The 24742-nt window shown below is 38.7% G+C and overlaps 1 protein-coding gene across 15 annotated transcripts in view; it reads left to right on the top strand.

Moving 5' to 3' along the window:
* The window catches only part of Psd3 (pleckstrin and Sec7 domain containing 3), a 515401-nt gene that overhangs the window by 282050 nt on the left and 208609 nt on the right, over positions 1-24742 (top strand). The window contains exon 1 of one of the 15 annotated variants that reach the window (XM_076914244.1): positions 23794-23941. The exons of 12 other annotated variants lie outside the window; for them this stretch is intronic. In XM_076914244.1, the coding sequence (XP_076770359.1) occupies positions 23910-23941 (32 nt within the window). In that variant the 5' untranslated portion in view covers positions 23794-23909. Of the gene's footprint in view, positions 1-23793; positions 23942-24742 lie in introns of those variants that run through there. 2 more of the 15 variants (XM_076914240.1, XM_076914243.1) reach the window with 2 other exon arrangements.

Here is a 24742-nt window from a genome sequence, read left to right as displayed (position 1 = left end):
GAAAAAGAACAAGGTATATGCAGGACTTTTTCAAAATGCAGCTAATGGCAATTTATATTTTTTATATTTTATGAGGTATTGTCATTTTTTAAAGTGTTGAACTTTGGCTTTCATATACTTAAACATACGTCCTGAACTCTGTGCTTTTTAAAGAAAGGACAGGATAGAATTATGTGGGTTTTGTAATTACAGAAAGGATCTTGGGAAGCAGAAGAATCAAGAAGGGAGAATCAGACCTTGCTTTGAAGGAAATTCCAAGAGTGCTAAAGCAGTGCAGACCTTTAGGTGATTTTTCATTCTTAATGCTTCTTGGCCATGCCACAAAGCCTTAGCTCTCCACAAATCTAAAACTAACTTCTAGTATTATTCAAAGGAGATCGTTATAGACATTACAAGCCCTGTTTGAGGCTATAAAGTGACTTCTGTGAGTTGTCAAGCATATTATATGATTTCACTATATTATTAGCAAGTTAAGCCATATGATTCATTTTATAAATTAGATAGCTTAAGACCACTCTGTGATTATGCATTTTACTAGAGACCAAGAGTCTGCACCTGACAGTTATTTAAAACAGCTCTCGTATCATTCGTTCCTAGAGTGACTCTTCTCTCTTATTCAGTAACAATCACCTTGATGTACAATTCAAAGATTAAACCAATGCAAATGCATCTTTGTTTTTAATCAAAGTGGAAAGTTACTTGAAATCCCTGCAAAGGGTCTTTTCATCTGTCATTTCATTTACTTTGTGTATTTATGCTTAGTTTGTGTTCGTTCCAATTTATCTGTGAACATTGGACACTAGAACAGAGAGGAGAGGCGTAATCACCCACTTTTACGGCCTACTCTGATCTTCATAGAACGTGCCCACACTCTCCTGCTCTGTGTATGCACATGCATGGTTAGTTTACCTGGATGATATTTTAAGTGATGTTTATGTGGAAACATTTGAATAGCTTGTTAATGTAAGATGTCATGTGCCAGAAAGACTTGCTTACCACAAGCAGTGAAGTCACAGTGAAAGATAGCTCCTTGGCCATTAAGTGACAATAACTTTGTCATGAAGTATGGCTAGTTCCAGACCAATTTGAAATTTGATGTATATGTGTGTGTGTGTGTGTGTGTATGTATAAATTTCTCCTTGTTGGTCTGATAAAACACCCTAATCATATGTATGTGTATATATAATGTATATATATATATATATATATATATATATATATATATATATAAACACTTGAAAGGAATTTGATTTATAGAAGTGAAATAATTTTGTTTATTGAAGACAATTTTCAGGGCACATTTAAAAACAAATTTGTTTATAGTGAAGACAGCTTGAAAAACATAAAGAAAACATATCTTTTAGCCTTCAAAAATAGCATTGCTATTGTTTATTAATCTCAGACATTGTCAGTATATGTTTCTAAGTGTACCTCTGTGTACACTTAGGTACAATCTTTAGAAGGTAAAATCTTCTAAAAGTTAGGTAAAATCTTTAGAAGGTAATTAATGCTTGTCTGGTATTCTGTGCTATAAATATATTTAAAGTGCTTTTAAAAGTATAGGGCAGACACCTTGTGGTTTGTGAGTTAATTATAGAGAGTATATGAAATCCCTGCATTTTAGATTTCAGTAGTTACATATTCTAGTGTGTGTTGTAACTGTGACTAGTCTGTCAAACATTATTACATGGTTACCATTTCTTTGAAATACTTTACATATTGGGAGTGTCTAGTCTAGTGGTTGTCATGACCCCTTTGGGATTGCTTATCAGAGCTCCTGTGTGTCAGATATTTATATTCCAATTCATAGCAGTAGCAAATCAAAATAATTTTATGGTCAGGGGTCACTACAATTTGAGGAACTGTATTAAAGGACCACTAGCGTCAAAAGTAACTTAATGTGAGAAAGTTTATTTTAGTTCGTTTCCAGAGGGCCCCTCAGGATTAGGAAGGTTCAGAGCCATTGTTCTAGCCTCTCAGTCATTAGATAATTTCCTCCTGCCTCCAGTACGCAGCTACATGTGGTCAATTTTACTTCCACATATCTGGAAATAACTCATAATTTAGTATAATAAGGGATAATCCCCATCCTGACCATACAGTGATCAAAGACATCGTGGTTTATCATAGAATATTTTATACCTTATTCAGTCTTTTCTTAATTTGCTTGTTCAATCTCTCACTAAGAGCAAACTCTAGAGTCCTTGCGATGACTTAGAAGTGTCTATGTCATCCTTTGGCTTCTCTCGTCGCTCTCGTCTTCTATGACTGTATTTTCTCCCACTGTTGCTCATTGTGTTTTCGTCATGCTGGCCTCTTAACCACACTCAGCACACTTGTGATGCCTCTGCCTCACGTCTGTGGCCCTAGGTTTTATTTTCTTTCTTGGATGTGCGTCCTTACGTACCCTGTGGCCTATTTCCCAAAGTCTTATTTTTAAAGATTTTTTTTCTCCTCCAAACCTTCACACTCCCCTCCCTAGCTATTTCTAAAATTCTTACCTGTTTAACTTAATCTGTTTATCATGTCATGTGTTTTATTTTTCATCTGTTCTCCTCTGAAATATAAGCACCTTGAGGGTGAGTTTTTTGTTTTGGACTCTTTTATAGCTCCAGCACTTATAACAGTTCTGGTACATATTAGATACTCAGTAATTATTCATTTGACATGTAGGCTAAAGAAAACCAGGAGCTGATTTAATATTCTTAGAAACTCAATGGGCTACAGGGTAGGTAATTGATAGGTAATTTTTAATTTTAATGGGTGCACACTTCATCTCTGCAATTTTTTATACATTGTATTTATGATAATTTAATTTTTTCTGCAGTGTGTGTGTTTGTGTGTGTGTGTGCGCGCACACACACACGTGTATCATTGCTCATGTGTTGAGAAAAGAAGACAACTAAGTGGATTCATGTTCTATCTTTCCACCATATGGTTCCCAAGGAATCAAACTCAGGTCTCAGCTTGGTGGGAAGCATCTTCATTTCTGAGTCACCTTGCTTGTCTTGATTTCCTTGAAGTGCGTTTAAGTGTTGTTGCTAGTTCTTAAGGTAAGCACATTTTTAAGTTATGAAGCTGGAATGTGTTTGCATTTCTGCCCATAGTGTATGAATGGCTGTATTATTTCTTATACTGCATAGTGATCTATCTTTCTGAACCTTGCCAGTTCTGTAGAGGGAAAAAGCTGTCTGATTGCCTTAACTTGCATTTCTTTGATGATGAAGATTTTTCCAAATGTCTAGTTCTTACCTGTTTATCATTTTTATTACTTGTGCACATTTGTTTAGGTCTAGACTCTATTTGCATTGGGCTGAAAATGTACTTGTACTGGTTTTATTCTTTGAATATTATGGGTACCAGGTTTACATCCTTGGATATATTGGGAAAGACAGGCCTCCTTCTGAACTGAAGTGGAAGGTGTGCTGTGTTCTGTTTCTCCTTCTCTTGTTTCCATTTGACTCTGGTACCTGGCATTGGTGTGCCTTGTAGTTAGCTCTGTTCTGCTTCATGTGATTTGTCAGTATAGATACTGTCATATTCTCAGTGCCATGGATATCTGTGACCCAGATGTGTAGGAGTGAGAACAACGTACTTGTTTTCAACAGATATTGGCTTCTCTTCCAGACAGCACAAATCATTAAGGGGACCTAAGGCGAAACAGCTTCTTTAGCCAAGACAGAGATTAGAATATGCAGGGCAGTTTCTTGCACTCATTTATTTTGTTTATTTTTTATGTTAAAGGTGTTTTGTGTGTGGGGGGGGCAGGCTTTTCTCAAGTTACCATTCTAATTTTTCTTGGTGAATACATATTACTCATATAATTTATATTTCTGTGAGTATAAAGGTCAGAAATATCTCTGTGAGGAAATTTAAACATTCAGTTCTATTTTCTTTTCTTTCTTTATGCTTATCTTCTTTTAAAACATTGCTATTTGTTTGTTTTCTGTGCATCCATATGTATGTGTGTATACACACACACACACACACACACACACACACATATATATATATATATATGCACACATACATATGGATGCACATGTGCTATAACACACATGTGATGCTCAGATACCTTGGGGGAGTTGTGTTTGTCCTTCCATCATATGGGTCCCAGAGATAAAACTTAGCTTCTTGGGATGGCTGGCAAACACCTTCTAAGACATCTTGCTGGACCTCTAGGTTTATTTCTTACATTTCCTTTGAATTTTATTACATATTAGAGGGAGAGAGGGCAGAATAAAATATTTATTTGAGGCACACAATGTTTACATTTATTAAGGATCTTCAGAGTAATAGGAATCAATAGTATAATTAAGCATCCTCCCCCTTTTCTTCTTCCTCCCCTGTTCTGTGTGTGTGTGTTCGTGTGCGTGTGTGTTGACACAAAACAAACCCACAAAGGCAGTCTGGAGGCTGCAGAGCCAGGGGCATAGACTATTTTAGGAAAGTGGAATCTTCAAATGGGAAGGCCAGGGACACATCCCTATGTAGCTGAGGCCTGGCAAGCCCCTGGAGAGCTGCTGGTGAGAGTCACAGTTCCGCCATGGAGACTCTAGGGTCTGCTTAGACGAGGGACTGCAGTAGCAGTGAGGGTCAAGCAGAAACAAACCTACCCCTTCTTTTCAGGGAGTCATGGATGGAACTGGGAGACATGCCTGGCTGTTGTGTTTGCCCGAGTCCCCAGTCTTACCATCGTGCTGCCCATGTCCAGGGAAAGGTTTTGCTTCTCTCTTCCGCTTTACTGACCCACATTCCAGTCTGGAAACAACCCAGGACACAGAAACGCACTTCACCAATCTTCTAGACATCCTTCAACTGATTTAAGTTGACAGCCTAAATAAACCATCACAGTGTTTGTTTATTTACTTGTACTTTATTCCTCTGAGCTAAATTATATAGGTTTCTTTATATTAATTCTGTAGTGTTTCTGTTCCTAGCTATTTTGCAAATTTTGTTGTTGCTGAATCCCCTTTTCAATTATTTTTCTAATTAGTACTTCATAGTGTGTTAAGGCTTTTTAAACTTTTCCATTGTTTAACTTTAATTAATTTTAAATTAATTTTAATTTAATTGTTTAACTTTAATTAAATTTTTAATTAATTTAATTTTCACACTTAAAAACATTTTCCTATGTATTGTCATTAATTCTTTGAAATTTTCATATGTTTTCTAAAGTAATTTTTGAGAGTTTTATATAGCTTTTAAAAAATAGTTCAAGAGTACCATAGAATATGTTTTAATAATATCCACTATATGTTTCCAAATTTAGCCTGATTCCTTGCCTACCTAACTTTTTTTTTTTAATCCTTCTATAACAACTTGTGTTGCCTAAATATTTGGGGGGTGTGAGTTTCTCCTGGATAGTGGTTGTGTTACTAGGTGCTCTCCCTCTGCTAGCCACTGACAGTTACCAATAGCTTCATGGCTTGGGGCATGACTGCCTAGCTCTCTATCTTGGTTGATGTTTGGTGTGGCTTGGTCTTGCACAGGTTTCATACATGCTGTCATGTACCACTGTACATGTTGACTTCCATGAACCACTGTAAGTTCACCTGCGCAGTTGCACATCTGTGTCCAGAAGACAAGCTTCCGAGTCATCTACTACTTCAGTATCCTATACTCTTCCCACCCCATCCTTGGCAATGATCTGCCTTTTGGGATGGATATGTAAACAGTTATAGCATTCACAGATGTTTATTAGGAAACTACTGCTTGTGGAATGTAGTCCGTGTCTCATGATATCATTGTTCGTATAATTATTATGACTGAGTAAGCAGAGTGCTTTGATTGTGTGTGAAGAAAATACAAGTACCTTAAGTTTGGAGACCCCCTCTAACCAAAAAAAAAAATCTGCTTGCACACTTCATTTGTTAGTAACTCTTTTTTCTGGTCAAATATCACCCCTAAAAAGTACCCCGATAGCTATTGCAGCATGTTATATGCCTTTTTCCTCTTGATAATTCATACTTCTTATTATTATGATATATTGAGAATTAGAATTAGGAAGTGTTTTTGGCTTGATGGTTGTCTTAGGGTTTTATTGTCTGATAAGAGACACCGTGACCAAGGTAACTCTTATAAAGGAAAATATCTAATTGGGGCTGGTTTACAGTTTCAGAGGTTCAGTCCATTATCATACAGTGGGAAGCATGGCAGCATCCAGGCAGACATGGTGCTGGAAGGAGGTGAGAGTTGAAGCAGGAAATTATTTTCTTCAGGTGTCCAGTGGGGGGGGGGTCTCTTCTGCTCTTCTGCACTGGGTGGAGCTTAAGCACTAGGAGTCCTCAAAGCCCACCTACAGACTTCCTTCAACGAGACCACGCCTCCTAATATTGCCGCTTCCCATGGGCCAAGCATATTCAAACCACTACAATGATAATTTAATTTCCTTTTTTTACTTGAGCATTTTTCATCTATCATCTGGCTGGTTGTGTGTATCCACTTGACACAAGCTACAGCCGTCAGAGAGGAAGGATCCTCAGTTGAGGAAATGTGTACATGAGATCCCGCTGTAAGGCTTTTCTCTATAGGTGATCATTGGGGGAGGGCCCAGCCCATGGTGGTTGATGCCATCCCTGGGCTTGTAGTCCTGGGTTCTATAAGAAAGCAGGCTGAACAGGCATATGAAACTAACTCTCATATGCAGTAAGCACATTCATCATGGCATCTGCATCAGCTCCTTCCTGCCTCCAGAATCTTGCCCTGTTTGAGTTTCTGTCTGGACTTCCTTCAGTGATGAACAGTAATGTGGAACTCTCCAAGTTGCTTTATGGTCATGGAGTTTTATTGCAACAAAAGAAACCAGACATTCTCTGTCTGTCTACCTACCTACCTATCTAACATCCATCCATCCATCCATCCATCCATCCATCCATCCATCCATCTATCTTCTATCGTCTGTGTGTGTGTGTGTGTTTGTGTGTGTTGGTCAACCTGTCTTCCACCCCTCTACCTCCCCACAACTTCCATACCACTTTTCTTTCCCAGCTTCATGTTCTCTCCTTTCAAACACAAGGACTCTACTCAGTGCTTCCAGTTTGTTCATGGGTGTAGGTTTTCCAGAGATACTTGTTTATCTATCCTCATTGCTGCACTGTTCACAGTAGCCAAGAGATAGAAACAGTCTAGTGGATAGAGAAGTATTGTGGTGACTTCAGCAGCAGCCTTTGTAATGCTGCAGATGTTTCCCTCTTTTATCATTGTTTCCCCAACCCCAAGCCAGAACACTGCCACCCCCATTCTATAATCTTTAGCTATAGTGAACTTTTGCTCTTTCAAATACATCTTGTTCTTTGACCTGGAATTTTCCTACTTATCTCCTACTTTTAGCATCTTGGTCCTCCTCTCCTCCTCTCCTCCTCTCCCTCTCCTCTCCTCTCCCTCTCCTCTCCCCCTCCTCCACTCCCCACCTCTTTTTTTCTTTTCTTTCTTTTTTTTTTTTTCAGAGCTGAGGACCGAACCCAGGGCCTTGTGCTTGCTAGGCAAGCACTCTACCACCGAGCTAAATCCCCAACCCCAGCATCTTGGTTTTCAATGTCAACTTTAGTGGCACTTTCTTCAGGAAAGCCAGGTTGCTCACAACCATCTCTTACTCAGTTGCTTACAACAGTGTCTTACTCCATGTTTCCAATGCCCCCTTTATTTTCTTCAGACGAACATCATTCTAATTGCTTGTTAAACTGACTCATGCCTAGAGTCCCAGCACCTAGGAAGCTAAAGGAGGAGGACTGTTTGAGGCCATGATAGCAAAACAAACTGGACTACATATTGAGTTACAGGCCAGCCTGTGAACAGGTTCATTCTGTCTTAATAAAAGATCATTAGAATTTCTTCTATTAGGACTATAGACATACCTTAGTTGGCAAAGCTCTTGTGAGCTCCAGGACCTTGATTGAAATCTCAGAACTATGTTTTTTGTTTGTTTTGTTTGTTTTTAGAGCAGAGCATGGTAGCAAGAACTTGTAATCCTAGACCTAGAGACTCAGGAGACAAGTGGGTTACTGACCAACCAGCCTAGCTTGTGTGTTGAGTTCCAGGTTACTGAGAGATGGTGTCTCAACAGAAAGATGGGTAACTCCTGAGGAAGAACACTTGGGACTGACTCTGGCATCTATACACACATGGAAACAGACACATTCATTTACGTCTCCAAAAATATATAAGTACACACATATGTACATACACTGGTTTCTTTTGTCTACTGAATAATTTATGTAACCCCAGACAACTTTGGCAGTGGGTATGTCTGCCTTAACTGTTGCATCTGACAGAGAAGTAGCCTCTCAACATATATTTCCTAAATTAATCCTTAAGAAGGGAATGGGGAAAACTGTCTGGCATATTACAGTCAACTATAGTGATACCAGAGAGCCATTTGTTTAGCAGACGTAGGAAAGGAAGCAGAAGGGGATGGAAGGGACAATATCTGCTGTGTCTAGAGCCTTCCAGTCTCTCCTGCATCTGAACCAATGTAGACCTGGAGGGACAGCTAGCCTACTGTTTTCTGTCTTCTGTTTACTGTAGTTGAATATAATTTTGATGAGTTTGAAGTGCAGTTTTATATATAGGTGAACCCTGTAACCTTGGACATGAAGAAAGTACAACCCTGTACTTTATGCCCTCACCCTTTAATTTCCTTGCTCTTCAGGGTTGCAGTAATGGATCTACTGAGCTTTTACGAGTTCTAAAGTGGCAAGCTGCCTTATAAAGTTCAAGAACTCCACCTTCAATAAAGCTTATACTGAAAAAGCTTGTGGGAGGGAGAAAAGCAGCCAGGGAAGGAGTATACTACAAGGGTTTGTGGTTACTTTGCTGGCACAAAGCAAGAAATTTTGCTTTTATGAGCCTAAGATAGTAATAGGTTTTTAATATTTTGCATATATGAATAAAAAGTATAAAATTTCAAAAGTTTCAGTGAATTCCCCTTCACATTTTTTTTTTTGGTTTTTCGAGACAGGGTTTCTCTGTGTAGCCCTGACTGTCATGGAACTCACTCTGTAGACCAGGCTGGCCTCAAACTCAGAAATCCGCCTGTCTCTGCCTCTCAAGTGCTGGGATTAAAGGCGTGTGCCACCACCGCCCAGCACATATTTCTATTTTTACATTATATATTTGTTCTTTTATAAACTCTAAATTTAGGGATGGATTTGAATAGTGTTTTGGGGGTTTATTTTCTGTATTTCATTTATTTGTGCTATGTCTTTGAGGAAATCTGAAGTTTTCCATGTTCTTATATTTGGCTTGCAGAATTAAAAACAAATAAGTGGTGATTCATCTAACTTCTTGTGAATTTTCTAGGTGTGTAACCAGTAAAGTTCAGTAGGTTGAGGCTGCTGAGGGTGGTACATTTAGTTGCGGGGAGTCCTACAGTCTTACCAGGACTCAGATTTAGTCTTTTCACTTTCTGAATGAGGAAGATAAAATGCTGAGTGGGCAAACTGAGATTATTTAATTTTTTAGCTTTAGAGCCAGATAGCTGCCCTGTTCTATACAGAGGAGTTTAGTACCGCTCTTACCCAGTTACACATGAGCACTGAGGCATGGATCTGTTCAACACTTTCTTTTAGCCCTCTGCCCCCTTTTTGGGAAAAGTTGACCTGAAAGTCAACAAGTGAAGCAGATTGATAATATAATGCTAGAACATATCGTGATACTCAGCAAGCATTCCCTCTCCGCCTAAGGTAACGGACAGTCCTTCCTTCTGCTACTCTTTTAAACTATTTTCATTATGGTTCTGTGCTTTGTTATCCTGGGAAATAGCACAAGCTTTAATGTATAAAGCTTGCTGTAAGGTATTATTCATCCATAGATGATCTGTTTATAATAGGAATACAACTAAGAGTTTATAGTAGGAATACAACACAAACCTAAACAATAGCATTTAACACAATACAAACTAGCAAGGTCTACAGAACCTGAGAAGCTCATGGGATCGAGAAATGCATCCATTCAACAGATTTGGTATTTTCAGAGCTTTCTTGGGAGAGAGGAAATAGTTGCAATTGTTTTTTTCACATTGGGCTTTGAGACAATGGAGTCTAAAAATTTTGTGCACATTTTGAAGTACCTTTTTATTCCATATCAGATCTCTAATTGTTATTTCAGGACATAAAAAATGAGGTACCATATTAGAGGTATAACAGAAATGCTATGTTGTTGGAGGGTGCAGGGGGTATGTATAGCCACACTAGCAGGACTTTAAGCAGACTTTCTACTAGTATTTGATTTTAGCATTGAAGAATAGATTTCTTTATGATAGAAGGAGGACCCTGGAAACTACAGAAACCATACCATGAGCTGAGAGACGACATAGCAAACAGGAAAACAGAAATGGATTTGAAGGTCAGGATTGGTCCAGCAACAGATCTAAGGGCACAGAGTTCAGAGCAGTATGATAAGAACTGTGGTATTGGTAAGTTTATATTTTTAAAGAAAAGGGATGCTATCCATTTTCTTTATGGAACTCAGAAAGGTCAGTGGTTTAATAGAAAGAAGAATAAAACATTGTTGGTTTAGTATCTGATGACTTCTAGGGTGCATTTTAACTTTGAATGTTGATTGTCTCTGTATTTTGAGTGATTTTTTTTTTTAAAGAAAATTTTTCTATAGTGTAGGAGATCTGTTAGTTATTTTATTAATCTTTAAGTGCTTTGCCTTTTATAGTAAAAACAAAATCTTTGTCAAGATAATTATCTTTAAATCATGAATTTAAGATGGCATCCATCATGAAAGCTTGACTACAGCTCCTTCATGAATGCTATGACTTATGAATGGACTACACTCTGAACATTAAATACTCGGGAATACGTTGTTACTGATAAAGATACATTGCAAAGCCTTCAGTAGAAGAAAACCTAACAACTGTCTGATAAGGTATAGCTTTAGATTCGAGTCCATTTTCTACTGTAACATAAGAAGAACAGAGTCCTGGATAACAATGACATGTACCCTCTGGCAGGTCCAGGAAGCGGAAGTGAGACCCTGAGCCTAGGAGGCAGAGGACTTGGCCTGCCATTTTATTGCCTATAACTTTTAATTATGCAATTCAGGGACCTGTGTAATTAAACTACAATGTATCTTTTTTTTAAAAAAAAAATATAACCTTTACAGGGAGTGATTTAAGTGATTTAAGTATGTGGAACACCAGCTTTTCATACTATGAACTCAAACAAGTCATCTACTTTCTTCCTACACAGGCCAGCTTATGTTTACCTTGGTTTAGTGCCACATAAGAGCCCTCCTTGATTGACTCCATGGTCCAAGTTGGAAGCCTAAAGTCTTACTCTTTCTCCCATGTCTTCAGTTTTCACCTATAGCTGGCCATGAAATTCTGCCAGCTTTATTTCTTCTCTTTTAGTTCTGTACTCATCGCCTGGCATGGAGTCTGTTCACCTGCCACCTATTACCTGGACACGGGCAGCAGTCTGCTCAAAAGTGGATCTCTCCTTTCAGTCTCACCTCTTCTTTTTTGTTTGTTTTTATTTTTTATTTTTTTATTTTTTTTGGTTTTTTGAGACAGGGTTTCTCTGTGTAGCCCTGGCTGTCCTGGAACTCACTCTGTAGACCAGGCTGGCCTCAAACTCAGAAATCCGCCTGCCTCTGCCTCCCAAGTGCTGGGATTAAAGGTGTGCGCCACCACCACCCGGCCTTGTTTTTAATTTTTTATTGGATATTTTATTAACATTTCAGATGTTATCTCCTTAGCCCATTTTTTCCCACCCCCCGCCCAGGAGCCCCCCCAACCCATCCCCCTCCTCCTGTTTCTATGAGGATGTGTCCCCCCACTCCCACCACCCAACCCTTGAATTCCCCCACACTTGGCGTCCAGCCTTTATGGGACCAAGGATCTCCTCTCCCACCTATGCCCTACAAGGCCATCCTCCCCTACATATACAGCTAGAGCCATGGGTCCCTCCCTATGTGCTCCCAGGCTGGTGGTTTAGACCTTGGGAGCTCTGGTTGGTTGGTATTGTTGCTCTCTTCATGGGGCCACAAACCCTTTCAGCTTCTTCAGTCTTCTCTCTCACTCCTCTGTTGGGAACGCCATGATCAGTTCAATGGTTAGCTGTGAGCATCTACCTCTGAATGTGTCAGACTCTGGCAGACCTCTAAGGAGACAGCTATAACAGGCTCCTGTCAGCCTGCACTTCCTGACATCCACATCAGCATCTGTCTTTGGTGACTGCACAAGGGATGGATACCCAGGTGGAGCAGTCTCTGGACTGCTTTTCTGGATTTCAGTGTCTCTTAGAGCCTTAGAACATGAAACTCTTGATGCAAGGAGCTATATTTTGCTCTTCATTCATGTCATGCCTAGCATGAGATGTGAATGTTCAGCAACTGGTGTCAGAGGAGGAACTTTGTGGATTATTAGGGAACTGGATCTTCCTCTTAAGCCTAATGTCTTAACCATGACATTAAAATTGTGCAACACAATGCTCAAACCATGATAGTAGTCACATCACTCTGATGTGAACTGATAATAAATATATTGCAACACCAAAAGCCCAGAACATTTGAAAGACAGTACACTGTTTCTGGCTATAGATATCTCTCAGTGTTCAAGTATAAAATAGAGATTGATCCCAAATGTGTATGACAATAATTAGTTTTTTAAACATCAAAAGCAGACCTTCCAAACTTTCCAGATTGCTGGTTATATACATTGGTTAATGCATTAAAGATATAACCTCAGAGGGACACAAAATGCATCCATGTTGAATTAAGCAATAAAGATAGACACTTCCCCTTGGATTAGTTTGACAAAGAGCAAGCCCAGATCCAAATTCTCTGCTTATTTCCCTGTGTTTCTGTCTGCAGTTTGTGCTTACTGACCCATCTGCTTGCTCTTGCGCTTGCACTCGTTATCATGCTCTCTCTCTCTCTCTCTCTCTCTCTCTCTCTCTCTCTCTCTCTCTCTCTCTCTGTCTCTCTCTCTCTCTCTGTCTCCCCCTCTTCTTCTCTCTGTCTCTCTCTGTGTGTGTGTGTGTGTATGTGTGTGTCTGTGTGTGTGTGTGCGTGTTTTCCTAATCTGTCTCTGTTGCCTCTCTGAAGTATCTGTATCTGTGCCTGTGCCTAACAAAGGGAAAGCAATAGGGATTTTTTTTTTTCAGAAATCATTAAGAGTTTACAGGAAGCTTACTTTACCAACCCTAACTGACTGAGAATAGCAGTCAGAATCTCCTACAGATGTTATCAACCTTTTTATACCCATTGCTTCCAGCATGTATGACATATTTATTTTAAGTTGCTTTCAGCAAATGATTAGCACACACCACATGTATGTATGTATGTATGTATGTATGTATACATGTGCATTATTCTTTGTCAGAGGCAAGGAAGAGTATATGACTTAAGACAAAAGCTATGCCTTTAGCTTATGTTTAGCTTATGTAAAGCTGATTGCATGAAAAATCCAAGGCATCCATCTGCTTACAGATGGAGCTTGGATTTGGTTCTATTGTTCTCTTAAAGACAGGTTAAATTTTAACAGGCTGAGTACACAGTAGGATAGCAGGTTAAATACGCCTAAATAATTTCAAGATATTAACTTAGGTGTAATGTCTGGACAAAGATTCAAGAGATTTTTCAGAAGAAAGGAGACTTGAGTGTCCTGATCAAATAAAATGGTGCTGAATCAACGAATGCAAGGACTATTGGATGCTCTGGTTTTTCTAGTATTTTTAGAGTCAGAGATGAGCTGCACATGGAGGCTAGGGAAGAGCCTGGATCTTTACAGACCATTTTCAGTCTTTCTGCCAAAAGTTTTGATATTTTAAATTAACAGTGTTAAAAATATAAAATAATAATTTCTCATCCTCCTTTGGAGATTTTTTGGGGGCTGAGTTAATATTTACCACTGTAAAGGATTTACGTTTCCCCAACACTTTGTATCCTCTGTGATTGATAAGAGACAATGTGGTTAGAATGTGGTTGCCTGCATCAGTAGACTTGAACTTTTTAGGTACCCATTCTATATTATGAATCACAAACTGGGTTGCACCCTAGAGCCTGTGACTCTGTTAGTTACAGGTAATGCCCTATAATCTCAATTTTCTTGGCCAGCATCCCAGGGAACTCTCATATACAATAAAGTTAAGAGTCACATGGGCCTCTATACTAAGGGCAGCTGGCAATCCCAAACCTCCTATGTGCTTTGAAATGTCAGAAACTCATTGGCTTTCAATTTCCAGGTCTGTGATGGGGCTGGGTAGATCCCAGTACCTGAGTGAGTTTGTCACCTATAGCAACTGAGCATGCAGCAGCATTGCAGCGAGGAAGAATGTGATTAGATGTTAATTGTCACAAAGAGGACCCATATGTCAGTGTTTGAGAGATACTTCAGAGTTAGAAGATACGTTTGTGTGTCTGACTGTTTTAATACTTTCCTTGTTTGTTTACAGATTTGACTCAAAGTGTGATTGTGGACTTGTGTGTTGCAGGACATGCTGGCTACAGTGCAGTGTGGTGCTGATAGTCTTACCAGGGATTTACCCTGGATTATTTTATTCCTTTGCATTGTAGTCACATATTACATAAGCCATCTATGTTTCTAGATGTTCAGTCGCTATTACAAACACTGCATTTATTTGTAGACTTTACTATAAAGAGTAAATTGTCTGCCTTAAGCTGGTAGATGCTTCTGATTCTACTTATTAGAGTTCTGGGGAACTTTTATCCTTAGTTTGTAAAATTAAAAATTCTAAAGAGCAAAAGCTATTAAAATACTTTTGGAATAGTAACTCTGGGGTGATCCAATTTAAATTTCCCATTAACCCTTTAAGGCACTTTGTATTCTGTTATTTCTAAGGCTAAAAATTAGCTGCAATTTGTAGGTCTGCCAATCCAAAAATTTTCTTTTTATCCAGATATTCTTTCCTTACTCCCATTGTTTCTGAGGTCTATATTATATAATGGATTATTAACTGTGACTCTGGGATCTAGATAGGTTTTAGTCAGTTCCGGCTGTGCACCTCGGTAGCATGGTGTTCTGGACAAAGTACCACTTCTCTGAGTCCAGTCTTTTCCTCTCATTAAGTTTATAGTACCTTAGACACATTTTCAGTAAACATTTGTAAACATGGGCAGGGTGAGTGAGAACATTCTACGTGCTTAGTGTAAATCATCTGTAACTGTGAGATGAACACAGAGCAGCAATCTCGTTTGTAGTAATGAGCTTTCTCCCGACCTTTGGCAGCATTTAGTGGGGGGCTACTTCTGGAAGTATATTGGTTGCTATGAAGTGACTAGCATGTGACAACATTGTGACAAGGTGCAGAGGTGTCATCCTTGAGTGACTTGGAGCAGGTGACATTTCATTGCAGGACATTGTGGAATTTAGGATCTCTTGTGCCAGTGTGATTCCCAGTGGGACAGGACTCCTGACACCTTTGGGGATGACACAGCAGAGAACTCACACCTTTGCTATTATTGCCACTTGACCTGCTCTCTTTTTTCAGGGGCTATGGTAGAGTTCCTTTTGTAGGGCTTGTCAGAACTGACTTACAAGATGTCTGAGGTTTCTTTTGTCTGCACTCCTTCCTACTATAGCAGGTCAGAATGTCAAACCAAGACAGTTTCCCTGGCTATAGTTGAAGGAGATATTTAAAAATGAATTTTAAGAATAGTGCAGAAGTGAACAGTATTTTCCCCCAGCCCAGAGGGAAGGATTGTGTCTTCCAGGTGCAAGTCCTAGAATGGTAAGTGTCTTGCAGCTTGGGTGTTTTTCTGTCTGTTGACATGGCTAGTTTTTGTTCTTTTTTCTCCTCCATATATATACATACATATATGTATATATATATATATATATATATATATATATATATATATACATATATGTATGTATATATATGATTTATAAATATAATTAAAAATAAATGAGTAACTTGTCATGGATTTGAATAACTAAACATCATTGTTAAGTGGGCAGACTTGCTGGGATAAGAGTGGTAAGCAGGGCCCAGGAAGAAGCTAAAGGAAATATATGTGTACTTAAAAACTTTAAGTATTCTGAAGTTGATAAAGGTAAGGTAAATAGGGTTAAAATAAATTGTGCTCTGAAATAGGTGCATTCTCTGAAAGTCACCAAATGCATATCTGTTTTGCGTCTCTCTGATTTGCAGTTTCTTATACTAGATAGGAATTTTCAGAGTGGCTCATGTCTACGTGTTGAGGTGGGTAGGTCAACAAGCAGAGCTGGTAATTAGAGTTTCCCACTTACAAACTTACTATAATCCTATTTAAGAAAAAAATTAAGTAAAGTTTTAGTATCAAGCGTTTTTAGTGTATTTGTGGAGCAATAATGATGAAAAGAATGCTTAAAACATTCTTACTTCAGTGTTCTGGCACATAATAGTTTAAAAAGCATTGAATAATTTAAGTGAATTTCTCTAACATTTTGAATGATAATGTTTGGGACTTTCACAAACCTCTAGGATTAAGTACAGAAAATCAGATTATCAAAATAACACACATTGCCCAAATAGAATTAACAGCAAAGACCATTGTATCATCATTATTTGATTATCATGACATATCAATAAATAAAGGAGCACAAGACAATCTTCTTAAAAATTAAGTGCTAGAGAATTTTAAGGTCACTATACATTAGTAGCAGCAAATAGGCAGATCATTTTTAAAAATATACGATGCTTCTGCTGCTGACTTAGATAAATCAGCACCACTAGACAGAAATATGTTACTAGCTTACTATGGTAAAGTACTTTACAAAATTTGAAAATTCTATTAATTTTTAGCCTGAGGTATTTTTGCATACAAATGAGAGTTAGTTGCTTGTTTTTGATGCTTTTGCACATATGATACTTTTGTTTTGTTACCACCTCATAGCATGATCTTTTTGAAGGCATTATAAATATCAGTTAAGAGACACCAACATTGTGATTTTCATTTGACACAGGAAGTAAACATCTGTGGTCACTTGTCCGACACTGTCTGCTGCGGGAGAAACCATTCTAAAGTCAAAGACTGAAATGTGTGATAAGGCAGGAGTTGGTGAAATATGTATTTACAGCTTTGCTTTGCTGAAAGCAGTTAGTGCTCTTGCCTAAGTTCTCTGGAAGAAAAGTTAGGGGAGGATTGGTTTTGTTTGTTTGTTTGTTTTTAGTTTTGTTTAGTTTTGTTTTGTTTTTGCTTTCAGTAGCATCCCTGCTCCTCCAGTCTCTCTCCTTCCTTTGTAGGAAAGCTTTGGAGCTGGTTCCGAGGGATAGTTTGTGGTACAAACTGGTTTGCACAGCCTCTAATACAGCTTCTTTACTAGTGTTCTAGGCTTTTGAATTTTCTCCCATCTATCCTGAACACATTTTTTTATGTCCTTTTTAACTTGCTTGAAAAGTATACGCTGGCAATTTTGTTGGACTTAGCCTATCTCTGGGGAAGGCTGAGTTTTGAAAAGGTCAATTAAAGATGGACCTTTTCACGTCTGCTCCAGTTAGTGATGCGATAAATAAACAGGGATGGAGCTGGAGTCTTCAGTCCTATTTCTGCATCGTTTGTTTTCATATGATGCTGTTATCAGATGATCCATGCTTAAGCTCTGCAGTTTGCTTTCTTTGGGCCATGTATCCTAAAGGCAGGGAGGGAACACCTAACTACGATGACAGCATTTCCCTGGACTCACTCAGGCTCTCTCCTGTAGGTAGATCCATGTTCTGAGTTCTGCTTGTGCAGCCCTGAGACCCTACAAGGGCTTCTTCTCTGATACTTGTATCAAAGGGGAACATTGTTTAATTCACATGAAGAAACTGGACCATGAAGTTCTATTGTAAGATGAGAAACTATTATGTAAGATGCTTGCCTTATTTGAGAAATCCAGGAATTGTGTTTTTCTTTCTTTGTGTTTGATTTTAAACATTTGTTGACCTGGGTGGAGAGTTAAAGACAGGTGGATTCCTGTGGATTGCTGTCTAGTGAGCCTAATCTACCTGAGGAATTCTAGGACAGTGAGAGACCCTATCTGAAATAAAGATTGTCTTCAGAATTCTCCATGCATGCACATGTCCATGTACCTCCACACATGTATACCCATACATGTATACACAGAGACGGATACAATACCAAAACCCTTTATTTCTCAAGGGACATGTCTTTGGTTCCTGCTTGCAGTTCAAGAGGAAAGATTGTCCTGACAGACATAGATGCAGCTTTTAGTCGTATGCCAAGCAAGACATAGGAAGGATTGGCATAGATATACAACATGGTGATATGAATGCTGTTGAATAACCAATATATAACTCAAAAATTGAAGACATTGCCCATGTAAAGATTGCCTACTTTGTAAAATATCTACTGTCAATTTTTGTAGCAAAATCTCTGTGTTCCTTCACTGCCCAATCACTATTCCTTGAAGTAGCTCCCTTATCTCTCCTGTTACATAGCCTCTGAGACCAGAGGACAATACTGACTTACTTGAACCTAACATGGACAGAGGAGGCCGGCCAATGAGACCCTATGAGTATTTTAGAAAAATGAGTCCTACTTCACACAAGTTATGCTTCTGTTTTTGCCCACTGGATTTAGGATTCACTGGTCTTAACTTGTAAACAGTGATCATATAATGTTTTGTACTTGATTATGAGACATACAGTAATGATTTCTTTCAAATTATCTACTTTAAATTACTGTGATATGGTTTTATTAGGGTAGATAGTATTATAGATACTACATTATCATTTGAAAGTTGGCACAAAAGAACTACAATTTAGGAAAACAGGCAGCCCGACCTGGTGATTCATGTTGGTTCTGAGCACTTGGGAGGTAAGATAGAAGGATCATAAGTTCAAGGACCCTGTCTCAAAAAACTCAAATATCCAAATGCAGAAAAATGAAAACCAGAATCATTAGTAGTTTTCCCATAAAGAAGTATCAATGCCTATCAGGTTGAAATTTTCAGTTATTAGAAATCAATGCTTTGGAGGCAAGTGTGCTCATTTGGTGGGTCTAGCTGGCTGAGGACTACTGTTGTACACATTGGCGCCCTCTTGTGGAATTCCGAGTGTACAGCCCAGGAAAAACCAGGTTTAAAGGGTATCTTGGAGAGGGAAGACAGTAATTGAAATCATCATAGTAATTTTGCTTCTACATTGTGCAGAAAAAGATCTTCTGGGACTTTCTATAATTAGTTTTTCTTTTTGTGCTTTAAATCATGGGGTATCTTCTGGGAAAACATGTTCTGTATAGATGGCTAAAGGCTAAAATATTACTTGGGGGGCAGTTGTCTTTGCAAAGTCAATTGCTAATTTCTCCCAAGTGCCAACTGATTTCTGTAGTGTCCAATGTGTTATACTATCATCAAAATAAGCACATAGTAACCTTGATGTTGAAAGTGACAGGGGTAAGTAGAAGGGATGGAGTGGGCCTGATCCTGGCAGCTGACCAGCACTGTTCCAAGGGCTTTGCATGGAGCTTTTCGCTTACTCGTGATGTCTTGTGAAATTGGTACTGTTCTTTCCATTTGGTAGTGGGAAACCATGAGAGAATGGACACCATTACTCAAGATCCCAGCCTGGTTGGAGTTGGAGCCAGTATTGGAATTTTGACTGTGTAACTGTTATTGGTAGGCATTTGCTTTTCAAAAGCACTGTCTGGATTAGTAATTGTTACTTTTCTGGCAAACTGATCATTAAGAATTTTCTTAAAAATTGAGGGAGACAGTCCAGGAGGCTTTCTTTTGCTGTATAGAACTTTGCTCTAGTGGCAACACTCCTAGCTGAATTGAGTTTGTGCATTTCAGCCATCCTTAGTCATGGTAAGCACTGTAGCTTTCTCCTCAGCATTGTGTCTTCCAGTGTTGAGTGGCTGCTGGGATGCTGCAGTTTCCACAGAGTATGTGGTGGATAGTTATCTGATTCTTTGAACCAAGTTCATAGTTTCTCCTTTTTTTTTTTTTTTTTTTTGTCTTGTTTCTTTGTAGTCATGACCTTTACATGTGCCCTCTTATTCCTCTTGAATTCATGGTTTTGCTTGGTGGCTTCACATTTCCATGAGCTGAGTAAGAGCTGGCCTTCTTTCTCTCTCTCAGCATAGCCTCGTGCATCTCATTGCTCTGTGTACCCCTTTACCTTCTCAACATCTCAGAGCAGGGCTTTCTTCATATTTGTGCAAACTTCAAGTTCAGGTTTTCATCTGTTGACCTATTGTTTTTTATGTCCTCAGTTTTCCCTTTATATTAAAAGGAAAAGGGGTCCTACCAAAACTCCAAACAAATAAACTATATATTCTTGAAGACAATTTAAAAAAATATTTACTTATTTATGTATTTGTGCCTCAGTGTATGTATGTGTACCACATTTGTGCAGGAACAAAGATGAGCTGAAACTGAAGGCAGTGTGAGCCACTGTGTATGTGCTAGGAATCAAACCCAGGTCATCTGTAAGAGCAACAGGTACTCTTAACTTCTTTGACAAAGAACCAAGAGGGATCAGAAATCCCACTTTGGGTTATGGGTGAATAACATATAAAAGTCACCAGAGGAGGCCTCATTGAAAAGGTAGCATTTGAGATAAACTTGAAGGAGAAATCAATCATGCTTTTTTAAGATATGAAAAGCATTGTAGATAGAGTACAACCAGGTGAAAGGCCCAGAAGCTGCAGTGCAGGGATATGTAAGGCTTCATATGGGTCTTGAGTGGTGACCCATATGATCACCACTCAGAATCATTTCAAGTCTTAAAAGGGAAATGCCAAGACCTTCCTTAAGGCCAGGAGACTGAGACCTTCCTGAAGGGAGGCCCTGGCCCTTATCTTTCCTTAATGCTTCATATATATATCCTACCCTCATGCTTCCTTGGACATCTCAATCCTAATTCATTTGAGATAGAACACCTTTTCTCTCTGTCAGAACATCTTTTCGTCCTGATATTTGGATCATGGCTGGTAACAGATCTGTCTTCTAAATTGTGCTGGCATGTCTTGCATCTCAAATTAGGACTCATTAGCAAACCATTTGGTCAGTTCTACCTGAAACTATGGCCACTGCTATGCCTGCAGTAATGTCTTCCATGGAATACTGATGGTCTTCCACTTGGTCTCTTCTACTTTTTTGTTTCAAAAACAGTAAAACAAAATACAAATTGAGACTTACTCTTTTGCTCTGTCTTTTGTATGTTTATGCCCGTGTGCACAGGTGGCATTTGTGTGGAGGCCAGAGAACATTTTGTGTTTTGAGACAGGACCCCCTCTGGCCTGGATGTTGTTAATTAGACTAAGATGGCTACCCAGTAATCCCCAGGCCTCTACCTGTGTCCACTTTTCCAACACTGACACATCCTTGCTAGCTCATAGGAACTTCAACCATGAAGTGATCCCTGAAGATGTGATGGGACTTTTCTGGGAAGTTGAATATTATCAGCACTGAAAAGGGAAACAGTTCTTAAGATAGACTTCATAACGATATCTCCCAAGTACTATGTTCACTGCTAGTTCAAAGCATAGCCACGAACTGCTTAAAGAGATGGGTTCTGAAAATGCATTGTCAGGAGATTCCATTGTATGAACACCGTAACATGTCCTTCCTCTAACTAAGGTGGTTCAGCTCACTATACACCCAGCCATATGCAATACACCATCATCTAAGAGGTCTCGAGCATCTCTCAAGGGTCATTGTGTCAACTGAATGGCAAAAACGGCAGCTCCTGGTTTCCACAGTAGATTGTGCTGTTTCTTCTTGTGGCACAGCTTTTACAAAGCTGTATTTTCTATGGCTGCTGTGATAAAACCTCAATGCTGAGAAGATGAGTAACAATATTCTCTTTGACTCTAGTTTTGAGACATTGCATAGTTGTCAACAGGTATACAAAACTAGTAATTTTTTAAGATTATTAACATTAAGTATATTTTAACTTAAATGTACCTTTTAGATAGCAATAAATTAAGTCCACTTAATGTTAGTACACTATCATTCAAAATTAAACAGAATTGCTAAAATAATTTTATTTATTTATTTATTTATTTATTTATGGCTTAGAGCATAACAAAGGAGTTCGTACTTAAGGTTCTGTAAACCGAGAAAACCTGAGGGCTTTGAACCCTCAACAGTGGCTAGCAATGACTTCAGTCATAATAGGACCCCATTGACATCTTCAAGTTTACAGACTAGATAGGCACAGGAGCAAAAACCCAACAGACTCATAGCAGTTTTCTTAGTAAGAAGGAAAGTCATTCAACATGAGTTTTAAGAGCATTGCGAAGTACATGCAAAATCATGAAGCACAATGTACCTCTGAGAAAGAAAATGTTATGGTTATTTACAGCATTTGTTTCCCAGGCCTGCAGAGACAGTGCAGAATACAGTCCTCTCAGAAATATAAACAAACCACTCAGAACTGCCATGCACCTCCAATAATAACACCTCTAGTAATCCTATTCACCGGATATAGTCCAACACTGGTTTGGCACTCACTGTGTGGTTGTCACTCAAAGAAGTGCTGCTTACATGCCGTTCACCCAAGAGTCTTAGGACACAGGCAGAGGGAACCTATTCTATATATAGGGAAGCTTGAGGGAGAAGCTAAAGATGCCCAGTGCAATTTTAGGACCCAAGTCTTCATGCTATATCATAAACAATTGCTACCGCTAGCCATCCACTGATGTACATGTCCTCACTGATTCAAGAAATGTTTATCAGGTTCTTTATGATATACAGGTAATGGTTCAGTTACTTGAAATATTTAAGTAAACAAAATATAACCAAAGATAAACATGAGTCTTGAGGGTATACTCTATAGATTCAAAGTTCCCAAATAAGGTAGAAAATACCTCTAAAAGAGAAGTTGTTTCCCACTTGTGTTGGGCCTTGCATATCTTACCTGGGATAAGAATTTCTGTCTTGAGTGGGAGTTGGCTAAAGTAGGCATATTATCTCATTTCCAGTGGTGGTGGTGGTGGTCTGGCTAGGAGAGAGCAATGGAAATGTATGGGAAAGGGTTTCCACTTGTACCCAGAGGGCATTAGAGAAGACTCAGTTCATTGTAGGCAACTGAGAGTCTTGAACAAACAACAGAAATATAACAGAAATATGAAGTTACAAAAGCAAGCCAATACATACCCAGAAGGTATCATCGTGAAACCAGTGGTAGGAACAGCATTATTGCAGCTCTTAAAGTTTTGAAGAAAGATTTTAGGAAATAAGGTTGCCAGACAAAATATGGAATTCCCAGTTAATCTTGAGTTTCAGATAAACAATGATTTTAAAAATTATTCTTGTAATATTTGATAGAGATGTTAGTAGTTAGTACTTACCTGAAACTTAGACACACCTGGGTGTTTTGCTACTTTTATTTGGAAAATCTAGTAATGTTAGAATACAAAGGCTGTATGAAGGCATAGTGATCAGACGCCATGATCTGATCTGGATTGTTGAGAGTTGCCATAGTTACTTGGCTTTGGGAAATAAAGGCCCCATTGAAGCATTTCCTAGAATACAGGGGTGGAGACACTGAAGTAATTGCTAGAGATCTTACTTTTATGAGATCCCAAAGACAAGAAGGAGTAAAGCTGGAAAGGGAGCCCTCTAACTGCTGAAAATATCTGATACTCAACAGACCAGAGGAACCATGTTTGTGGATTTAGGAAAAAAGAACGTGTTGTCTCCCTTAGGGATCACACCGTCTGTTATATCAAGTATGAACAAGGCAGGGCTGCTTTGTTTTTTATTCCCTCCACACACAGTGGCTCCTGTGTTCTGGCTCCCGTTTTCATGGGGCTGTAAAAGCATTACAGAACCCCAACAGTAAACAGTGCTGAGAATGTGAGGTCATAGTAACATGACCTCACAGGAGTCAGGTCCTTGGAAGGCTGGGTAGATGAGTGGAACTGGAGCTAAAGTGAAGATGAGGAAGGAGGAGGAGGAGGCTGCATAAGATGCCTGGCCCAGGCAAGTCTTAGCAGTTGTCATGGATACTATACCGTGCCTCATCTATTGCTGGTAAGTTTGTATCAAGGAGTCTGATTACATAGACTCTAAAATGACACCTTTCCTGCCCTCGTGAAGAAGATGGAGTGAAGTGAGCTAGCTAGGATGGGTGAGAGGAGGAAGGAAGAAGCAGCAGATGTGTGGCTGGAGGACTGTGAGAAAAACAACCAGAGCTTTATTAGTAGTTTTTTCAATTGTGTAATTGGATTTGAACAAAATCAATCTGTTGGAATATGTCAAGTAATTAGAATCGGTTGCTTGCATGGAGTGATTAATAAAAAGAAAGCCATGGACATGCTGAGAAATGAACAGTTATTAGTGATGTGCTGGTAAAGAAAATTCTTTCTTTTGGCATTTGTTTTTAGTACATTATTGCAATATGTAGGAAAACTTGTGGAAACATAACTTGAAAGTCTGTGTGTGTATATGTGTGCTCACACACATGTATGTATACACATATATGTTTGTGCATGTGCCTATAACTTACCTGATTGTAACCAACATCGTTCTTGGAATACATAATTTGCATTCTACTACTGATGTGGCTAAAATCTATTAATTTCCTTTACTATGACATTTCTAAGAGTTTATATAGGTATGCTCTAATCAATTATATATGTCAGAAAATGATTGACAGTTTTAACTTTCTAAGTAGGTTCAGGATTAAAAACATTGAAATAATTCATTTTCATGAAATGATCGTCATAAGAAAGCACTTTGTTGTTATTGGTATATATTTTCTGTTGGAAATTGAAGATGACTTGTTGTTTAAAAAGAATCCTGATGTGTGTAGTTGATTTCTGATTAGCTCAT

Source organism: Arvicanthis niloticus, chromosome 16, assembly GCF_011762505.2.
Source record: "Arvicanthis niloticus isolate mArvNil1 chromosome 16, mArvNil1.pat.X, whole genome shotgun sequence".
NCBI classification, from domain to species: Eukaryota; Metazoa; Chordata; class Mammalia; order Rodentia; family Muridae; genus Arvicanthis; species Arvicanthis niloticus.
This window is presented reverse-complemented; position numbering and strand designations above follow the sequence as displayed.